Genomic DNA, 19469 nt, shown 5'->3' on the forward strand with positions numbered 1-19469 from the left:
TGTGTCTTCAAAGACTTAGACCTATATATGTGTATATATATATATACACACACACACACACACACACACACACACACACATTCCAGTACTATATATGTGTGGTGTGTGTGTGTGTGTGTGTATGTGTGTATATTATAGAAGGGGAATATACCAATGAGAATATATTTTAGGGGTGCCTGGGTGGCTCAGTCAATTGAGCGCTGACTTTGGCTCAGGTCATTATCTCACAGTTCTTGAGTTCAAGCCCCACTTCAGGCTCACTGCTGTCAGTGAGGAGTCTGCTTTATCTGTGGTCCCCCCCTCTCTGCCCTTCCCCCACTTGTGCATGTACGCACACGTGCTCTCTCTCTCAAAACTAGATAAAACATTTAAAAAATTATACATTTTAAGTGAGGTGGTAATGTCTGTTTTATCACTATGATCAACTTCTGGCTGAGTCTGGAAGGACAAACAAAAAAGCTCACTAAGAACTCAAGGAAAAGAAGAGGAAAGCATTCCAAGCTGAAAGAAACCATCCCCGACCCCCCACCCCCTCCGTGCTCTCCCCACATACACTTGCAAAGGATGTGCACGTGCAACATCCAGGTGGAATGCTATCCTGAGAGGAGGCTGGGGATACTACAAAGCCAGTGTCAGAGGACTCCAGATCCATGGATTTGGGCTTAGTGCTCAGGCCCCTCTGATTTCAAAGCCAATGCATTTTTTAGTCCTCTTTCTTGGAAAGACAGCCCAGAACCTTCTTCGGCTGCATTGCGGTTTGTTGAAATCTAGTCCTCATTCTATCCCCTAGAGCAAAATATGTCATTCCTCCTAAAATGGAGAGCTCTTGCATGCCAGAAAGAATTTTCTTGGTCCAGCTTAGTCTTTTTCAAGTGAAATAAATACCCTTTGTAAATTTCATGGTTTCTGTCTGACCATCATCGTGATCATCTTCCTCTGGATGTCATGTGGTTTATGAAGCTGCATCTCACAGGGAAGCACCTCGAACAGTGATGGACCACTGAATACCACTGGTTTAGTGGGTTTGTCCCCTGTGATCCAGACACTGTAACTCCTGAGGTCTAAATGTGTGAATTTGTTTTTCTTTTTTTAAGTAAGCTCCAGGTCCAACGTTGGGCTTGAATTCACAATCCTGAGATTAAGAGTCACACACTCCACTGACTAAGCTAGCCAGACACCCTCTACCCTTTTTTTAAGTAAAAGCATTTCTTTTCATCTTCTTTGTTATTATAAATGTGTGAATTCTGGGGCGCCTGGGTGGCGCAGTCGGTTAAGCGTCCGACTTCAGCCAGGTCACGATCTCGCGGTCTGTGAGTTCGAGCCCCGCGTCAGGCTCTGGGCTGATGGCTCGGAGCCTGGAGCCTGTTTCCGATTCTGTGTCTCCGTCTCTCTCTGCCCCTCCCCCGTTCATGCTCTGTCTCTCTCTGTCCCAAAAATAAATTAAAAAAAACGTTGAAAAAAAAAATTAAAAAAAAAAATAAATAAATGTGTGAATTCTTAAGCAGCTGGCAAATCTCTTCCTCCATAGTTTTAAATAGATTGTCCTGAAAGTTAACCGATCCTGGAATTTTATTTTATTTTACTTTATTTTATTTTATTTAAATGTTTATTTATTTTGAGAGAGAGCGAGCGAGCAGGGGAGGGGCAGAGAGAGAAATGGAGAAAGAGAATCCCAAGTAGGCTCCTCCACACTATCAGTGCTGAGCCCGACTTGGGGCTCCAACTCATGACTGAGATCATGATCTGAACTGAAATCAAGAGTCGGACACTTAACCAACTGAGTCACCCAGGCGCCTCTTGAATACATTTTAATAAAAATTTCCCTATTCTAAATACATTTTAATGAAAACATTCTCTGTTCTTTCTAAAACGTTCTTTCAGTATTATCTAAGTATTGACTATGGATTTTGTAATCGGTAATGGATACAAAATCCTGTGTTTTCATTCTTAGTTCTGAAATGATGGGTAAAGAAATAGAAATAATGTACTATCCTTTGGACTGAGAGTGTCATGAAAGCAGGGACTCAGTTTTTGTTTTTTTCCAATGTTTATTTTTGAGAGACAGAGCATACGAGCAAGCATGATTGGGGGAGGGGCAGAGAAAGAGGGAGACACAGAATCCAAAGCAGGCTCCAGGCTCTGAGCTGTCAGCCCAGAGCCCAACAGGGGGCTTGAACCCACGAACCGTGAGATCATGACCTGAGCTGAAGTCAGACACTTAACTGACTGAGCCACCCAGGCACCCCAGGGACTCAGTTTTGATCATGTCTGTGCTCTGGCTTCCAGCACAGTGTCTGGTTCTGGGAAGGCATTTAATTTTTAATCAACACAGTGCTGCTGTAAGCCAAGCATGGTTCAAAATGCTTCCCAAAATGTTAACTTATTTCACCCTCATGACCCTATGAAGGAGAAACTGCTATCATACTTATGTCACAGATGAGGAAACTGAGTCACTGAGAGGACAAGCAACTTGCCTAAGGTCTTGGAGGGAGTAGCAGAGCTAGGATTCAAACCCAGACAGTCTGGCTCTGGTGTCCCTGTTCTCAGTCACTCTGTTCCACTGCTTCACATCAATGTTGGATGAGTGCATGATCATTGGATTAATCCATGAGGAATTCTTTCGTTAATTTAGATAGTTAATTTATTTTATCATACAAATATTTGATAGCCTACAAAATATCCTACAAATATCCTATAAATATTTGCTTCCTATGTGTCTAGTATCCTGAAAGAAATTTTGGAGAAATGCAGAACTAAAACAGTTTGTAAGTTTGCTAGAGAGGACACATACAATTAATATTACAGAGAGCATATTAAGTGTCATACCAGTAGCTTCCGCATAGATGCTATAGGAATTCAGAAGAAAAAAAAAATATATCAGATAAAGGGCCGTGTGGCAGACAGATCCTAGATGGCCCCATGATTCCTGCCCCTGCTGTTTACACCCTGTATAATTTCCTCCCCTTGAGTGTGGATAGCACCTATGACTTGCTTTTAGTTCATGAATATGGAAAAAAATAATAAAATAAAATAAATTAAGGATTTTTCAGATGTAATTAGGCCCTAAATCACTTGATTTTGGGGTCAGGACTTGGGTGGCCCTAAGTCACTAAATTAAATGAAAGCCCTTAGAAGAGGAGCTGGGCCCTCCTCCCTGAGCTGAGAGACTGTCTTGGAGGGCTTAAGTAAGTAGCCAGAGTGAAGAAACACATGACAAGGAACTGTAGGCAACCTCTAAGGCCTGAGTGTGGCCTCAAGACAACAGCTAGGAAAAAGCTGGAGCCCTCACTCATAAAGTTGCAAGAGAATTAATTCTGCTAACAACACCAATGAGTTTAAAAGTGGAGTTTTCCTCTGGGGTACCTGGGTGGCTCAGTTGGTTAAGTGTCCCACTCTTGGTTTCAGCTCAGGTTGTGATCTCATGGTTTTGTGGGTTTGAGCCTCACATCGGGCTGGCAGCACAGAGCTTGCTTGGGATTCTCTCTCTCTCTCCCTCTCTGTCCCTCCCCGTGCTGCCTCTGTCTCTCTCAGATACATAAAAAAAAAAAAAAACTTAGAGAAGTCAAGCCTCCAGATGAGAACACAGCATGACTGACATCTCACCTCCAGCCCTGTGAGAGTCTGACCAGAGGACTCAGTTAAGCTGTGATCAGATTCCTGAATCATGAAAACCATGAGATGATAAATGCATGTATTTTAAGCTGCTCAGTGTGGTCATTTGTTACCCAGCAATGGGTAACTAATAGGGACCACTTCCAGACTTAATGGATATGGGGGAGAAAGGAGACATCGCTTTGTGCTTACTCTAATTCCAAGATTTTGTGATTACGGACAGGGAGAATGAAGCCGCTATTCATAGAAACCGGGCTGTCAGGAGTAAAAACCAGTCTGAGTGGGGATCAGGAAAGATAAAGAAGACTTCAGTTTTGATGTTCATTTTAGGGGAAATACAAATGCCTAAAGCCATCTGGAATTTGGGAGTGGGGCTTAGGGGAGAACTCAGGGCTGACAGAAAAAAACTTTAACGGGAGGGACTTCAGAAAGCAGAAGAGTGAGGATAGGTCTTGGGGAAGAGCCACTGATGGGCCTTGGAAAAGGAAAGCAGAACCAGACCCGAGAGCCAGTTGTGGTCATTAGAAAGAACTGTGATTGATTGGTTCTGTTGCGGAGGATATTCCTTTGCCTCAAGTGTAATTATAATGCAACGGCTAGGAGACAGTCTATTTTACAGGTAGGAAAACGAAGGACCCGAAGGTTTAAATTATCTAGACCAATATCACACTAAAAGCAAGTGAAGTCTGGATTCTAACTCAGATATCACTCCAAAACCAGGGCTCTTTCTGCTGCGCATTTAATTCATCCCTATTTTCCAAAAGAGGGTAAAATGAGTAAATGGGGGCAAGGAAAAGGTAGAGTTCTCCAGGTGCGGAGAGGGGCGGAGAGAAGCCTAGGGCATCTTCACGCCGCTGCTCAACTTGTCGCCAGCAGAGGTCGCTCGAACACAGACTCCCGGGGCCCACGTGCGCGCAGGCGCAAGCGCAGGCGCGCTCGACTCCGCTCACCCCGGCGCGCCGGGCCGGTGGGGGCGGGTCACGCAGAGCGCGCGGCCGGGAGCGACGCTGGCGGCTGCGGCGGCGGAGCTGCGGGCCGGGAGCCGGCGCGGGTCTCTTGGGTAAGCGAAGAGCCGCGCATTGCTGAGCCCGCCGCCCGCCGTGGAGCCATGGAGATCGGCACCGAGATTAGCCGCAAGATCCGGGTGAGGCCCGCGTCGAGCGTGGACGGGAACCCGGGCCTCAGCGGGCAGGCGAGCGCGCGGTTGTCAGGAGTAACGGGGACTGTGGGCCCGGCCTGGACGCCGCGGCCTAGTAGCCGCCGGTGGCTCTGGGCGGGCCGTAGGGTCGGCGAACGGCTTCACCTCGGCCTGGGCCGCCTTGGGCCTGGGCGCAGAGGCGGCCCCGGAGAGAGCGGCGGGCGAGCGGGGCCGCGGCAGGAGAAAGCCGCCCGGAGCGGAAGGAGGCGTGTAGGGCCGGGCTGGAGGCCCGGGGACGGGGGAGGGGGAGGGGGAGGGGGCGGGGAGGAGTCGCGGGGACGGGGGAGGGGGCCCGGGCGCCTCCCCACCCCCACCTGGGCGCGCAGGGGCGGGAGGTGCACGCAGCCGCTGAGTTGCCTCTGCGTTAAGGAGCCCGGTGATTTTCCTCCTTTCTCACACGCACGCTTGTTTTTTTTCCCTCCCGTCAGAGTGCCATTAAGGGGAAATTGCAAGAATTAGGAGCTTATGTTGGTAAGTTTTTTGTTGCTAGCCTAGTAGAATTTAGAGTTTGCTGCTAATTGAATTTTAGTGAATGCATTTTTTTCTCCCCACCGTACTTTTGACTTTGGAGAGATCCCGTTCTACTTCCAAATCCGGTACTCCCTGGTTACTTCTTTGACTTACTGTCTTTTCTTGAAGGCTCTATATGCAACCTTGGTTTTTGTTTTTGTCCCCCCCCCCCCCCCCCAAAAGTCCCATGGTGTTTTTAAAATTGTTTAGCTTCCTCTCTCTTGAGGCTCTGTCGTCTTCTCCATAATGTTTATCTGATTCTTACTTTGTTTTTCCTATTTCCCTTACTTTCTTTTTGATCTTCTGGTTTCAGAACCATTATTTTGCATATGAATGTTTTCTCACATTTGCCTCTGTCATGGTTCAGTGAGTTTTATTTTCAGATGTTTCTTTTTTCTTGTCCCATTTTGTCTTACTGCATACAGTAATGCGTTCTCTTTATTCGTTTATGATTTATAATTGGAGTGTTTACTTTGGGTCAGGCAGTGTGTTTAACCGTTGTCTATGCATTAGGTCACGGTAATACCCAGGAGAACACTGAGAGGTAAGTGGTAATAACCCTCCCTGTACAAGCAAGGAAACTGAGGTTTTGAGTGCTTACTTGAGCAGCGCTTTATGGATTGAGACCTAGATCTCTTTGGCTCTGACGCTGGTGCCTCCTGTAAAAGTAATAGCTACCATTTACAACAGTGGTTCTTACGGTGTGAGAGATGGCAAGGGTTTTTGTGAAGTCAAAACTGTTTTCATAGTAATACTGATAGGGTACTCGCTCTTTTCACTGTGCTGACATTTGGATTGGGCAAATGCAGTGGTCAAAGTGCTGGTACCTTACCCTAAATTGAGATCTCATACCAAACTCTTATGACCGATCATATTCACACCCTTCCGCTTAGAATTTTTTTTTTTTAAAGCCAGTTTCATTTAAGGATATAATTAAGGAGCGGGGGGGGGTGCCTGGATTGCTCAGTCGTTTTAAGTGTGGTACTCTTGATCTCGGCTCAGAGTCGTGAGTTTGAGTCCCGCATTGGGCTCTGTGCTGGGTGTGAAGCCTGCTTAAAATATGTATGTATACATATGTAATTAGTGAAGCAGTAAAAATCGTTTATAAACCCTGGCCCTTGACTACATCTTTTTAATGTGTGGTCTGAGAAAGTAGGAATTACTCATAAAGTACTTGTGCTGTATATTAAAGCAGGATGGATTGTCTAAATGGAAAGGATTTGTGTGATTGAGTTGAGAACTAAACCCAGCCACCTTTTTTATGGAACATCTTTTTTTTTTTTTTTTTTTTAATGTTTATTTTTGAGAGAGAGTGCATTGCATACATGAGTCGGGGAAAAGCAGAGAGGGAGAGAGAATCCTAATAAGCAGGGGCTCTGAATGGTGAGATGATGATCTGAGCCAAAATGGAATCAGATGCTTAACCTAGCCACGCAGGCACCCCATGGGAACATCATTTTTATATTCTGACAAGCTAGATATATACACTTGGGTATTTGGCAGACATTTTCTTGAGAGTGAGCAAAGGAAAAAACTGATACACTTTGTTGCCAGTGACAAAAGTTGAGCTTTCAAATGAAAATTAGAATTCTGAAAAATTTGTGTTTACCTTCATGAACTTGAAAGCTTCCCATCACGTAAAAGAATTTCTGGAGCGCCTGGGTGGCTCTCTTCCTGCTTGGGATTCTCTCTTCCTGCCTCCCTGCGTCTTTCCCCGCTTGTCTGTGCACTCACTTTCTCTCAAACATTTAAGACAAAAGATTTTTAATGATATTGACAAATGATTCTTTTCTGTCTCATAATGAAATGTATCAGCATGTCAAGTGATTTGTATAGCTCAGTGAACCAGTATTTTTTTTTCTTTTTTTAATGTGTAATTTTTTAAAATGTGTATTTATTTTTGAGAGAGAGAGAAAGACAGAGTGCGAGCAGGGTAGGGTCAGAGAAAAGGAGACACAGATTCCCAAGCAGCCTCCAGGCTCTGAGCTGTCAGCACAGAGCCCCATGAAGGGCTTGAACTCGCAGACTGGTAGATCAAGACCTGAGCGAAATCAAACGTTTAACCAACTGAGCCACCCAGGCGCCCTTAGCCACTATTCTTTCACATGATCAATGCGTGATGATACAGAATTACACAGGGGAAAAAAGATACATTAAATATGGAGGATGGGGGCACCTGGGTGGCTCAATCAGTGGGCATCTGACTTTAACTCAGGTTATGATCTCACAGTTAATGAGTTTGAACCCTGTGTTGGGGGCTCTGCACTGACAGCTGGCAGCTTGCTTCAGATTCTCTGTCTCTGCCCCTTCCCCACTGTCTCTCAAAAATAAGCATTAAAAAAAAATAAAAGTGGAAGATGGATCAAGGGATTTTCATGTAATAAGTGTAAAAAGGTCATTGATAGAGTTTTAGTTTCCATATTGCTGCTAACCTTTAAGAAAGTACCACTTGTTGAGTTTTGGTATAGTATCACAAAAGAATATCCGCATTATCTGAAAAGGCTGTTAAAATACAGTTGAGCCTTGAACAATTGGGGGGTTAGTGTTGCTGGATACTCCCTCTCCCCCTCCCTACACACAGTCGAAAATACAAGTACAACTTTTGACTCTCCGCAAATATAACTACTAGCCGACTGTTGATCAGAAGCCTTACTGGTAACGTAAACAGTCCATTAACACATATTTTGTATGTTATATATATTGCTGTATTTTTACAATAAACTATGGGAAAAAAACATTACGAAAGTCATAAAGAGGAGAAAATACATTTTTGATGACTGTAGCAGAAACAATCCAGGTATAATTGGACCCAGGCAGTTCAAACTCATGTTGTTCAAGGGTCAGCTATACTTTATTTTCTCACTATGTATTTGTGAGGCCAGATTTTCTTCATGTTTTTCAACTAGAACAGCATAACATTTAAATGCAGAAGGAGAAACTAGGATCCAGCTGTCTTCTTAAAATCCATGTATTAAGGAGATTTATAAAAATACAACTTTTGCATTTTTTTGGGAAAATGTAGGTTTTTAATAAAAATGTTATTTATGTCATATAAATGGGTTTATTGATGTGTGGTATGTTATTTTATTTTATTTTATTAAAAAAAAATTTTTTTTTTTAACGTTTATTTATTTTTGAGACAGAGAGAGACAGAGCACGAATGGGGGAGGAGCAGAGAGAGAGGGAGACACAGAATCGGAAGCAGGCTCCAGGCTCTGAGCTGTCAGCCCAGAGCCCGACGCGGGGCTCGAACTCACGGACCGTGAGATCATGACCTGAGCCGAAGTCGGACGCTTAACCGACTGAGCCACCCAGGCGCCCCCTAATTTAAATGAATTAATACTTTTTTAAATTCTTAGTTTTTCTAGTCTGTTAATTACCAATAGATAACTCACATAAATAAAAGTTCTTTGGGGTCATCAATAGTTTTAGGGGGCTTCTGTGTGGCTCAGCCAGTTGAGCATCCAACTTCGGCTCAGGTCACGATTTCACAGTTCGTGAGTTCGAGCCCTTTGTCAGGCTCTATGCTGACAGCCTGGAGCCTGCTTCATATTCTCTGTCTGTCTCTTTCTTGGTCTTTCCCCCTCCCCCACTTGTGCCCGTGCTCGCTCGCGTGCACGCGCTCTCTCTCTCTCTCTCTCTCTCTCTCTCTCTCTCTCTCAAAAATAAATAAACATTAAATTTTAAGGGGCACCTGGGTGGCTCAATCCGTTAAGCGTCTGACTTCACCTCAGGTCAAGATCTCCCAGTCTCTGAGTTCGAACCCCACATCAGGTTCTGTGCTGACAGCTCAGAGCCTGGATTCTCCTTTGGATTCTGTGTCTCCCTCTCTCTCTACCCCTCCCCTGCTTGCTCTCTCTCAAAAATAGAGATTAAAAAAAATTTTTTTTAAGAACGTAAAAGGGACCTGAGATCCAACAGTTTGAGAATTGCTAATTTAACACATGCTGGACACATTTTGTAAATTGTTGTCAAAGTTGTTAGAAGTCATTAACAGGTAAGAGGAATTGAGGCTCGGAAGTGAAGATGAAGCTGAACCAGGATTCATTTTTTTCTTTTATTTGATCAGCACTTAATGGATACACCAGCTATGTGTCAGGAACTTGTTTTAGTTCAAAAATAAATCTACAGAAAACCTATGATGTGAACTTTCTTAATTCTAGCACATGAAAGCACAAACGTGTTCATTGAGTCTGAATTCAATCTTATTGATGATTCCTATCACTTAGCAAAAATCTCAAACCAAGGATTTTGAGCCTATTAAAACCTGGTTTATAAGCCTAATATTGTCCAATATAAAATGTAATTGTAATAAAGGTGTATATTTTATGATTTTCAGAATATTTTCATATAGTTCCATTTGTTCCTGAAAATAGCGGGAATGGCAGGTAGTATTACTCCTTTTACAAATCAAGAAATGGAGTCTTGGAAGGGCTAAATAGAGCTGGTCAGTATCAGATTTAAGACCAAAGAACTCAGGTCTTCTGTGTCCTTAATGCTAAAAACAGGAGTCAGTCACTCCTGTATGGTCCTCTGGAACTCCACTGAAATTGTGGGGGGAGCTGGGGGGGGGGCGGGGCTGGGTGGCTCAGTTGGTTAAGCGTAGGCCTCAGCTCAGGTCATGATCTCATGGTCCATGAGTTTGAGCCCTGTTTGGGGCTCCGAGCTGACAGTTCAGAGCCTGGAGCCTGCCATTATTAATTTAGATTTACAGTTAACTACCTAATTGTATGTTTATGTGTCGTCCTTCTGGAAAGGGTGACTTTCTAATCTCTTTTTTTGGTATTAGAAAGAGTCCTGGAAACTTCTAAGGTTATAGAAACAGTCCTTTAATAAATATTGAGTATCCTTTTTTAACGTATTGGGTGGGATACAAAGGAGAACAAGTCTTTGTTAAGAATGATAACTTCATTTGTGTTTGTTTAAAATGGAGCATGTTAGTGGGATGGCAACTACAATTTGTAAGTCATTCACATGTTATTTTCTTTATTTTTTACTTAAAAAAAATTATAGTTGACGATTTTCCTCACATTGTAGAAGTCTGAGCTTAAACCTTCAAAACTCACTTTTTCCCCTATTGTATAGACTTCAAATAAATTTGAGAAATCAGAATTCTGTAAAAATATATTATGAACACATTAGTTTTTCATTAGATTCTTCCTGTTTTGTAAACTGAGAAAACAGTATGAATTCTAATGACTCTGTTGACATGTAATTGGTATACGTTAAACTGTGCATAGTTTAAGTGTACAACTTAGTATGTTTTGACAAATACATACGATAATCAGACTAATGAACATATTCATTACTCCCAAAAGTTGCCTTGGGCTTCTTTGTATCTCTCCTTCCCACCTTTCTCTGCTTGGACCTGTACTGAAGCAACAACTGATCTCACATAGAATATTATTTTATTTTATTTTATTTTAAATTTTTTTAAGTTTATCTTTATTTTTGAGACAGAGCATGAGCGGGGGAGGGGCAGAAAGAGAGGGAGACATAGAATCCAAGGCAGGCTCCAGGCTCTGAGCTGTCAGCACAGAGCCTGACATGGGGCTCTAACCCATGAACCGTGAGATCATGACCTCAGCTGGACGCTCAACCAACTGACCCACACAGGTGGATGGCTGGGTTAGAAGATGCAAACTGATAGTGACAGGAAAGCACATCTTCACCATTGACATTATGATGGAGAAAATCTGTGAAGGCTGACAAAGCATTCTAACTTCTTTGTTAACCTTACACTTTGCATAAATAAGCTACCAGGCTTATTTACTGCAATTTCCAGAAAACGGAACTTTTTGATACTCTGCAAAGAAAAGAAATGGTTTTTTGTTCTCTCTTGTATCTCCTCACATCACATTGCATAATTTCATTAAATACTCAGATTTCTCCAACAAAACAAAAAGGCAGCCTGCTGAATGGAAGACAGTATCTGCAAATGATACATCTGATAAGGGATTCATATGCAAAATATGTAAAAAATTTACAATTCAACACCAAAAAAAAATCCCTCAAACACCAAATCCATTTTAAAAATGGACAGAGGGCGGCGCCTGGGTGGCTTAGTTGGTTGAGCATCTCACTCTTGGTTTTGGCTCAGGTCATGATCTCTACGGCTCGTGAGTTCAAGCCTGGCATTAGGCTCTACCAACAGCGCGGAGCCTGCTTGGGATTCTCGCTCTCTTCCTTTCTGCTCCTTCCCTGTTTGCTCTCTCTCTGTCAGAAGAAATACACTTGGAAAAATAAAAATAGACATTTTTCCAAAGAAGACCTGTAGATGGCCAGCAGACACATGAGAAGATAGTCAACATTACTAATCAGGGAAATGCGAATCAAAACCATAGCTATCACCTTATACCTGTCAAAATGGCTAGAATCAAGGAGACAAGAGCTTGGCAAGGATATAGAGAAAAAGGAACCCTTGTGTACTGTTGGTGGAAATACAATTTGGTGCAGCTACTGTGGAAAACAGTGTGGCAGTTCCTCAAAAAAATTAAAAATAGAAATACCACATCCAGGAATTCTATTGGGTATTTACCCAAAGAATGGTATGAAAAGATACATGCACCTATATGTTATATTGCAGCATTATTTACAATAGCCAAGGTATGGAAGCCGCCTAAGTGCCCATTGATAGATGATGGGTAAAGAAGATGTAATACGTATAAACATATACACGTGTGTATATGTTTATAATGGAACATTACTCAGCCATAAAAAAGAATGAGGCCTTGCCATTTACAATGTGGAGGAACCCAGAAGGTATTATGCTAAGTGAAATGAAGTCACAGAGAAAGATACCATATGATTTAGCTTACATGCAGAATCTAAAAAATAAAGCAGGGTGCCTGGCTGGCTCAGTTGGTAGAGCATGCAATTCTTGATCTCAGGGTTGTGAATATGAGCCCCACGTTGAGTGTGGAGATTACTTGAAATAAAATCTAAAAAACAAACTAAAAACAGACAACCCAGACTCTTAAATACAGAGAACAAATTGGTGGTTGCCGGAGGGGAGGTAGGTGAGGAATGGGTGAACTAGATTAAGGGGATTAACAGGGACAAATTTCTAGCTCTAAAATAAGTCACATAAACAAAAGGTACAGCATAGGAAGCATAGTGTTGTAATAACATTGTATGGTGACGGATGGCGACTACACTTACCGTGGTGAGCGTGGAGTAATGTATAGAATTGTCAAATTAGTATGTCGTACACCTGAAACTGATATAACGTATATTAATTATACTTAAATAAAACGCTGATGTTTTGATCCTCCTGTCCAGTATTGTAATTTAATTGAGAGGGAGCTTGGACATAAGCAGATTTTTTTAAAGCTCCCCAGCAGATTCTAACGTGAAATTAAATTTGAGAATCTCTCCTCTATAGCAGCTGCTTAGCTAGTGTTATCTGCACAGTATTATACTGGAAATTAGGAAAAGTTTTCATTCTATTCAGATTTGATTTTTCATAGCACTTGAGGTAACTGGTAAGGCAGAAGTGGCTAGTTTACTTTGACTATGAATAACTTTTTACCCCAGTGCACCTTATAAATACTACTTCTTCTAGGTCTGTCATGATGTGAAACAGAATAGCTTGCATAGCACATAGCCTCTGGATTTTCAGTTAACTCTCCCAATAATCGTAATGTTCAGGCAGGGTTGCCACCTAGTCTCCTAAAATTTCTTGGCAACATTTTGTTGTTGTTGTTAGTGTAAAATTTCAAGAGATTTAAATGTCCATTAATATAAAGTGAATAAATCAATTGTGTCTTCATACTACTAGAGCAGTAAAAAAAAAAAAAAAAAAAAAAAGATTTCTCTGTTTCCATTTGTAGATTGGGCTTTCTGAGTATGTTTGTGCTTTTCTTGAACTGGATTTTTGGTATTTCTCCTTGAAACAAATGAAAGGTTTTTTGTTTGTTTTGGCCTAAGTGTATTTCTGAAATGAGCCTTTCTGCCTACTTAAAAATAGGAACATTTTAGGTATTAAATCTAAAGGATTTTTTTTTTTTTTTTTTTTTTTTTGGTGGGGATTAGAGTTCTTGATAAATGGCTTTTGCTTCCTTATCTTCTTACTGTGGTGGTTTTGTTTTTCTTTTTGGTCCTAGACCTCACCTTCATAATCATTATGTAGGAGAGTATGAGGATAAAACAGTGAAATTGAAATTATTTAAATTTAAGATTAAATTTTTTAAACCATGTAGAGTTTTTGGGTGGTTTTAGTTCATTTGATGTTGAAGTTTATTACCCTGAGATAATAGAAATCTGCCTTTACTGAGGATAAAGATGTTCTCTTGAGAAAGGAGTATAATTTTGAAGCTTAAGTAACACACAAAACATACAAAACTCTATTATTCTTGAGGAATATCCGTTTGCTTTTTGGAAGCTTTGCTGAAATTGATGAGCATTAATTAAAAAGATAAAAAGGAAATGAATACACTCAAGTTTGATACTGTAATTCAGAATACCTAGTTTTATAAGGATTTGTTATTTCTAATTCCCATCCTTACTAATAATTGAAATACCTATGTAATGAAGAGGGAAAAAAAGCTATACTTTCTTGTCCAACATAATTCTAGTAGAGCTGAGATGTTAATTCTTAGAGCTATATTTATATTTTCAAGTATGTTAACTTTTTAGAAGTCAATATTGAGGAAAACGTAAAAAAGTTTTTATATACTTTTCCTTTTAACTAGATGAAGAACTTCCTGATTACATTATGGTGATGGTGGCCAACAAGAAAAGTCAGGACCAAATGACAGAGGACCTGTCCCTGTTTCTAGGGAACAACACAATTCGATTCACCGTATGGTATGTTTCTGAATTTTTACCCCTTAGACCAAAGTTTGGCACAAATCAGAGTAGGTATTCTGTCTGAAAAGAGGTTCTTGACAGGAGAGGCAGATTCACTGTGGAGAGGCAGGTAGTGAGCCATGCATGAGAGCACAGCCTCTGGAGCCAGATTGCTGAGGTTGAATCCTGGATCTGCCTCTTACTTTGGTTTTTCCACTTGTAAAATGGGATTAATAAATTCCCTTTATAGGACATTGTAAGGATTAAATGAAATAATACATGTAAGGTACTTATATCTGTGCCTGGCCCATAGCAAGTCCTTAGTTTGTGTTAATGGTAGGTTATTGTGTTTCTTTGTAAACCTTTGGATCTCTTATTCCTTTCCCTGAACCCAAACCAGTTACATATGTTTTGGGGGCCGGGTTGACTTCCTCAGTTGCTTTCTCTAATGAGTTAACCTTTAGGGGGCAAAGGTTTTGGACAAAATTTCAAATGAGTTTTAAAAGTTTGGAACCTTCTGAAGTTTGGGATTGTAAAAAGACAATTTTATGTTTAAATATAAATTCATGTTATTATTTTCAGTGTCCTTTTTCAAACCAACAGAGGCCTTTCAGTTGAGAATATGGAGAAAAAGCATAAGATTCATTTAAGAAGGCAGGCCAGGCTCTGGTACCATGTTTGAGGTAGAGTGAGGGTAGGGGGAGGTAATGATGTGGCTGAGAATAGATCAGGAAGTACTCTGAAAAGGCCCTCACTCTGGGAACCACCAATTACAGAACAAGTTGATAATGGAGCAAAAGTTGAGCTAGTAGAGTGGCCTGCTTACTTTGCATGGCAGGAGACTGGGAGAGGTTAATAGGCGCTAAAGAGGGATATGAAACTGGTTAACTTCTACTTCTTGCTTTTAAACCAGAGTTTGTTTTGAAGGTATTTTTGCCCCAGTGGGCTACTATATGCTTTATCAGTCTTGTGAAGTTTTCTTGAAATTGCAAATAGAATTCTCTGATTATATTACATAGTTTTGAAGAACATTCAGTACACTGGTTGATCCTCAGATGTTTTGGAACATCCACTACCGTAGCGTGGGTGATCTAACCCACTTGTTACACTTAGTCCCTAGAATTTAAAAAAAAAAAAAAAAAAAAAAAGACCGTGGAACTTTTGACTGGGGAAACTGATTTTTTTTTTTTTTTTTTTTTTTTTTAAATCTACAGTCCACGTATTTGTTTTCTTTCACATACATGTTTTTTGACTTGATTTTTTTGGTTCATCCTTGGTATCACTTTTGGTTGGAGTCCCACTAGTATAATATGGGAGATTGACTTAGTAGGTCCTTCTTAATTAACTTGATGGAATGCTTGAGACAAATTTCTTACATAAAGGACTACATGAATTTGAATTTAAAATCATATTAATTGACCTTTCTCATCTTGCCATAAATTTAGTTCCTTAACACATACTGATACAAGTTACAATGTCACTGTCTTGGCAGTTTATTTTCTTAAGTTAAATGTTCATTCACCAGCTTGAAACGGACTATTCTGCAATAATTGTGTCCAAGGGGACAGTGGCATGTGATGGGGTTCTGGTTGAAACATTGTTAATGAGATATTTCTGGTGTTTTCATGAAGCCTCCTGAAAGGATTGTAAGGCACATTTGCCTTGCACATAACTACTAAAACAGGTTATATTATAAGCAAGGTTGTAGTCTATTCTTGTTTATGTGACTAGTTTTGTAAGTAATAGTTACAATGAAGTGATATATTTTAAGATTATTTTGAAGTTTTTTCGACGCTTGGAATTAAGTTGTCCCAAAAACCATATTAATAGATAAAACAAACTGCTTAAATGATTGTAATAATAAGCTGTATTACATATTTGTGTGTTTTATCTTTTACCCTAAGGTACATTGAGTCTTTAATTTTAGTACTGTTTATGTATTAAATACCATTTAGTACCATTATATCTGAAGGTAAATTCTATAATGTCATCAAATTTCAAGTGACAATTGAGATAAAATCTTTCTTGATTAAAGGAAGCTTTAAAATATTTTTTTTTTTTCTTTCAGGCTTCACGGTGTATTAGATAAACTTCGCTCTGTTACAACTGGTAAGATTCATTAAAATTCAGGGTTTTTGGAATTTACTGTAGCATTTTCTTTCTAAAGCCATGTATATTGCTTTGGGAAAAATTCCATAAATTTGAAAACAGTGGTTCATTTGAACTTTCTTAGGAAGCCTATGAATTATGAATTCAAGAGCAATAAATTTAACATAATTTAAAGATAATTTAAACGATGGAAGAGAGGGGCGCCTGGATGGCTTAGTCGGTTAAATTCCCCACTCTTGATTTTGGCTTGGGTCATGATCTCATGGTTCATGAGTTTGAGCCCTGTGTGCTGGCAGCACAGAGCCTATTTGGGAGTTTCTGTCTGTCTCTCAAAAATAAATAAGTAAACTTAAATAAAGGAAGGGAAACTATGCAATTTATGTTAAGGAAGTAATTGTACATGTATGCAGTGATTTAGCTTCAAGGATATTTTAGTATTTTATAATCGAAAATTCCTTAAAAGTTTAGTAATAGCAAATCGAAATAATTATTATATTACTATGTATGGAATAACATTCAGCCATTAAAAATGTTGTGGAAGAATACGTATTGCTTTTAAATTGGTGATGAAGACAGGGAAGGTTCAAAGTAATAAATAACAGCTTAGAAGGACCATGTGATTTTCTTTTCAGATCCCTCCAGTCTCAAGTCTTCTGATACCAACATCTTTGATAATAACGTGTCTTCAAACAAGAGCAGTTTCGGTCGGGGAGACGAGAGAAGGCATGAAGCTGCAGTGCCACCCCTCGCAGTTGCTAGCACAAGACCTGAGAAAAGAGATTCCAGGGTTTCTACTAGTTCACAGGAGCAGAAAGCCACTAATGTTAGGTGAGAATCCTCTGTAGACCTGCTGTGGGTAGGTAGGTGTGTGTATGTGACATTTACATTGGTTTTTATATCTTTAAATTTCTGTTTTCAGCAAGTTTTGGAAATACGGAGGTGGTCATGAGCAATTTTTTTGAATAAAATAATAAAATCCAAAGTATGATTATCTTTTACCTCAAACGTAGTAAATCAGAGTTTTAAAATAGAATGCAATTTTAGAGTAGTTTTTAATGGAATTTGTAAAGGGAGTATCTACATTGTTTCATTAAAATTTAAATATTCTTTGAAGATTTAAAGATACTGCTCTAAATTGGATATAATTCTTTGTGTGTTTCTTAAAAAAATAGACAGACTTATGATGATGGAGCTGCAACCCGATTAATGTCAACTGTGAAGCCTCTGAGGGAGCCAGCACCCTCTGAAGATGTGATTGATATTAAGCCAGAACCAGATGATCTCATTGATGAAGACCTCAATTTTGTGCAGGAGAATCCCTTATCTCAGAAAAAACCGACAGTGACACTTACGTATGGTTCTTCTCGCCCTTCTATTGAAATTTATCGACCACCTGCAAGTCGAAATGCAGATAGTGGTGCTCATTTAAACAGGTTGCAATTTCAGCAGCAACAAAACAATATTCATGCTGCCAAGCAACCTGATTTACAGAACAGCCGGGTATATGAAACAGGACGTTTGTGTGAACAGGAAGTGCTTAACAGCTTAGAAGAGACTTATAGTCCCTTCTTCAGAAACAACTCAGAAAAAATGAGTATTGAGGTTTGTATATATTTTATTTTATTTTATTATTATTATTTTTTTAGTAGGCCACACACCTAACATGGGGCTTGAACTCAGTGACCCTGAGATCGAATCACATGTTCTACCAACTGAGTCAGCCAGGCATCCCTGTATATACTTCTAAATTCTGGCTTGTTAGGCTGAAAATTAGCAGTTCTTAATACTAAATATGTGTGGAATAGCTACACACGTATTGCAAGTTTACTTTAAACTGATACATCTGCTACTGAACATACTACACCAGATTTTCCTCTTCACAACTGGCTTCTACAGATATTTTACATCTTGTTTATTTTTCTGGGATGCCAGCATTTGAGATAACCTTCCCCCCCCCATTTGAGATACCTTTAACCTTACCTTATAGTTTTGGTAGAATTTTAGGTCAATTTTATTAGATTTTCCACAGCAATTACTAGTAAACAAGTAATTTCATTTTATTAGTTTCTTCAATAGTGTTACATGCTGCTGTTTATAAGTGATTGTAAAGCACTAGTTTTTGTTTAGCTGAAGATTGGCTACTAGGGATATTTATATTTTTATAAGAAACCAGGAAATAGCCCGTGAATTCTAAATATGATTGGCTTTTTCTTGAAAAGGAAGAAATACTGTGGTAGATCTTTGTTATTTTCTGAGACTAGGTAAGCGTAAATTTATCTGATTGCAGGAAGAAAACTTTCGGAAGAGAAAGTTGCCTGTGGTAAGTTCAGTTGTTAAAGTAAAAAAATTCAATCATGATGGAGAAGAGGAGGAGGAAGATGATGATTGTGGGTCTCGTACAGGAAGCATCTCCAGCAGTGTGTCAGTGCCAGCAAAGCCTGAAAGGAGGTACCCTGAACATTGTCTGTAAATCTTTAGTTGGCTGATGGAGCTCCTGGGTTTGTTAGAGATCATGAAAATAAAAATTTAATAACGTAAGATTTTTCCATTGGTTTTTGAGAAACATTAATCAAAGAGAAATTGCTTAAAATTGGAGAAGATTGCAGAGAATACTAAAAACTGTAATATAGTGGGGAGGAGGGGTGATCCAGATTCATTATTTAAAAAGTTAAAACTTTCCCATCTAGTTGGCATTTCCTAAGAACTATTGCTAGTCTGTTTCAAACCTAAGAAAAGGCTACAGTAAAGGCCTAATGGATGGCTAGCATGCGAAGAGCTGAAATCTAAAAATTAATCAAAATACCTTTAACTTTTTTAGACCTTCACTTCCACCTTCTAAACAAGCTAACAAGAATCTAATTTTGAAGGCTATATCTGAAGCTCAAGAATCTGTAACAAAAACAACTAACTATTCTACAGGTAATTTAAGTGTATTACATTTACATTGTTAGTTTTCTGTACCTCTTGAGGAAGCTAGAATTGATTGCTCCCCAAGTTGTGGTATAATAAAGACACTTGCCACATGCCACCCCCATGTTTATAGCAGCATTATCAACAATAGCCAAAGTATGGAAAGAGCCCAAATGCCCATTGATGGATGAATGGTTAAAGAAGATGTGGTGTGTGTGTGTGTGTGTGTATGTATATATATACATATATATATACATATATACATATATATATATACATATATATATACATATGTATATATGTATATATATATGTATATATATATGTGGTAATCAAAAAG

General features: G+C 39.7%; 1 protein-coding gene across 4 annotated transcripts in view; it reads left to right on the plus strand.

Moving 5' to 3' along the window:
• The first annotated feature begins 4597 nt into the window (after positions 1-4597).
• Positions 4598-19469, plus strand: part of ZC3H14 (zinc finger CCCH-type containing 14) — a 47375-nt gene continuing 32503 nt past the window's right edge. For all 4 annotated transcript variants that reach the window (XM_078447927.1, XM_078447928.1, XM_078447929.1 and 1 more), the window contains exons 1-8: positions 4598-4756; positions 5239-5281; positions 14014-14128; positions 16179-16219; positions 16852-17047; positions 17392-17821; positions 18507-18667; positions 19038-19138. In XM_078447927.1, the coding sequence (XP_078304053.1) occupies positions 4721-4756; positions 5239-5281; positions 14014-14128; positions 16179-16219; positions 16852-17047; positions 17392-17821; positions 18507-18667; positions 19038-19138 (1123 nt within the window). In that variant the 5' untranslated portion in view covers positions 4598-4720. The remainder of the gene's footprint in view (positions 4757-5238; positions 5282-14013; positions 14129-16178; positions 16220-16851; positions 17048-17391; positions 17822-18506; positions 18668-19037; positions 19139-19469) is intronic.

This window comes from Panthera onca, chromosome B3 (assembly GCF_046562875.1).
Source record: "Panthera onca isolate mPanOnc1 chromosome B3, mPanOnc1 haplotype 2, whole genome shotgun sequence".
Lineage (NCBI taxonomy): Eukaryota > Metazoa > Chordata > Mammalia > Carnivora > Felidae > Panthera > Panthera onca.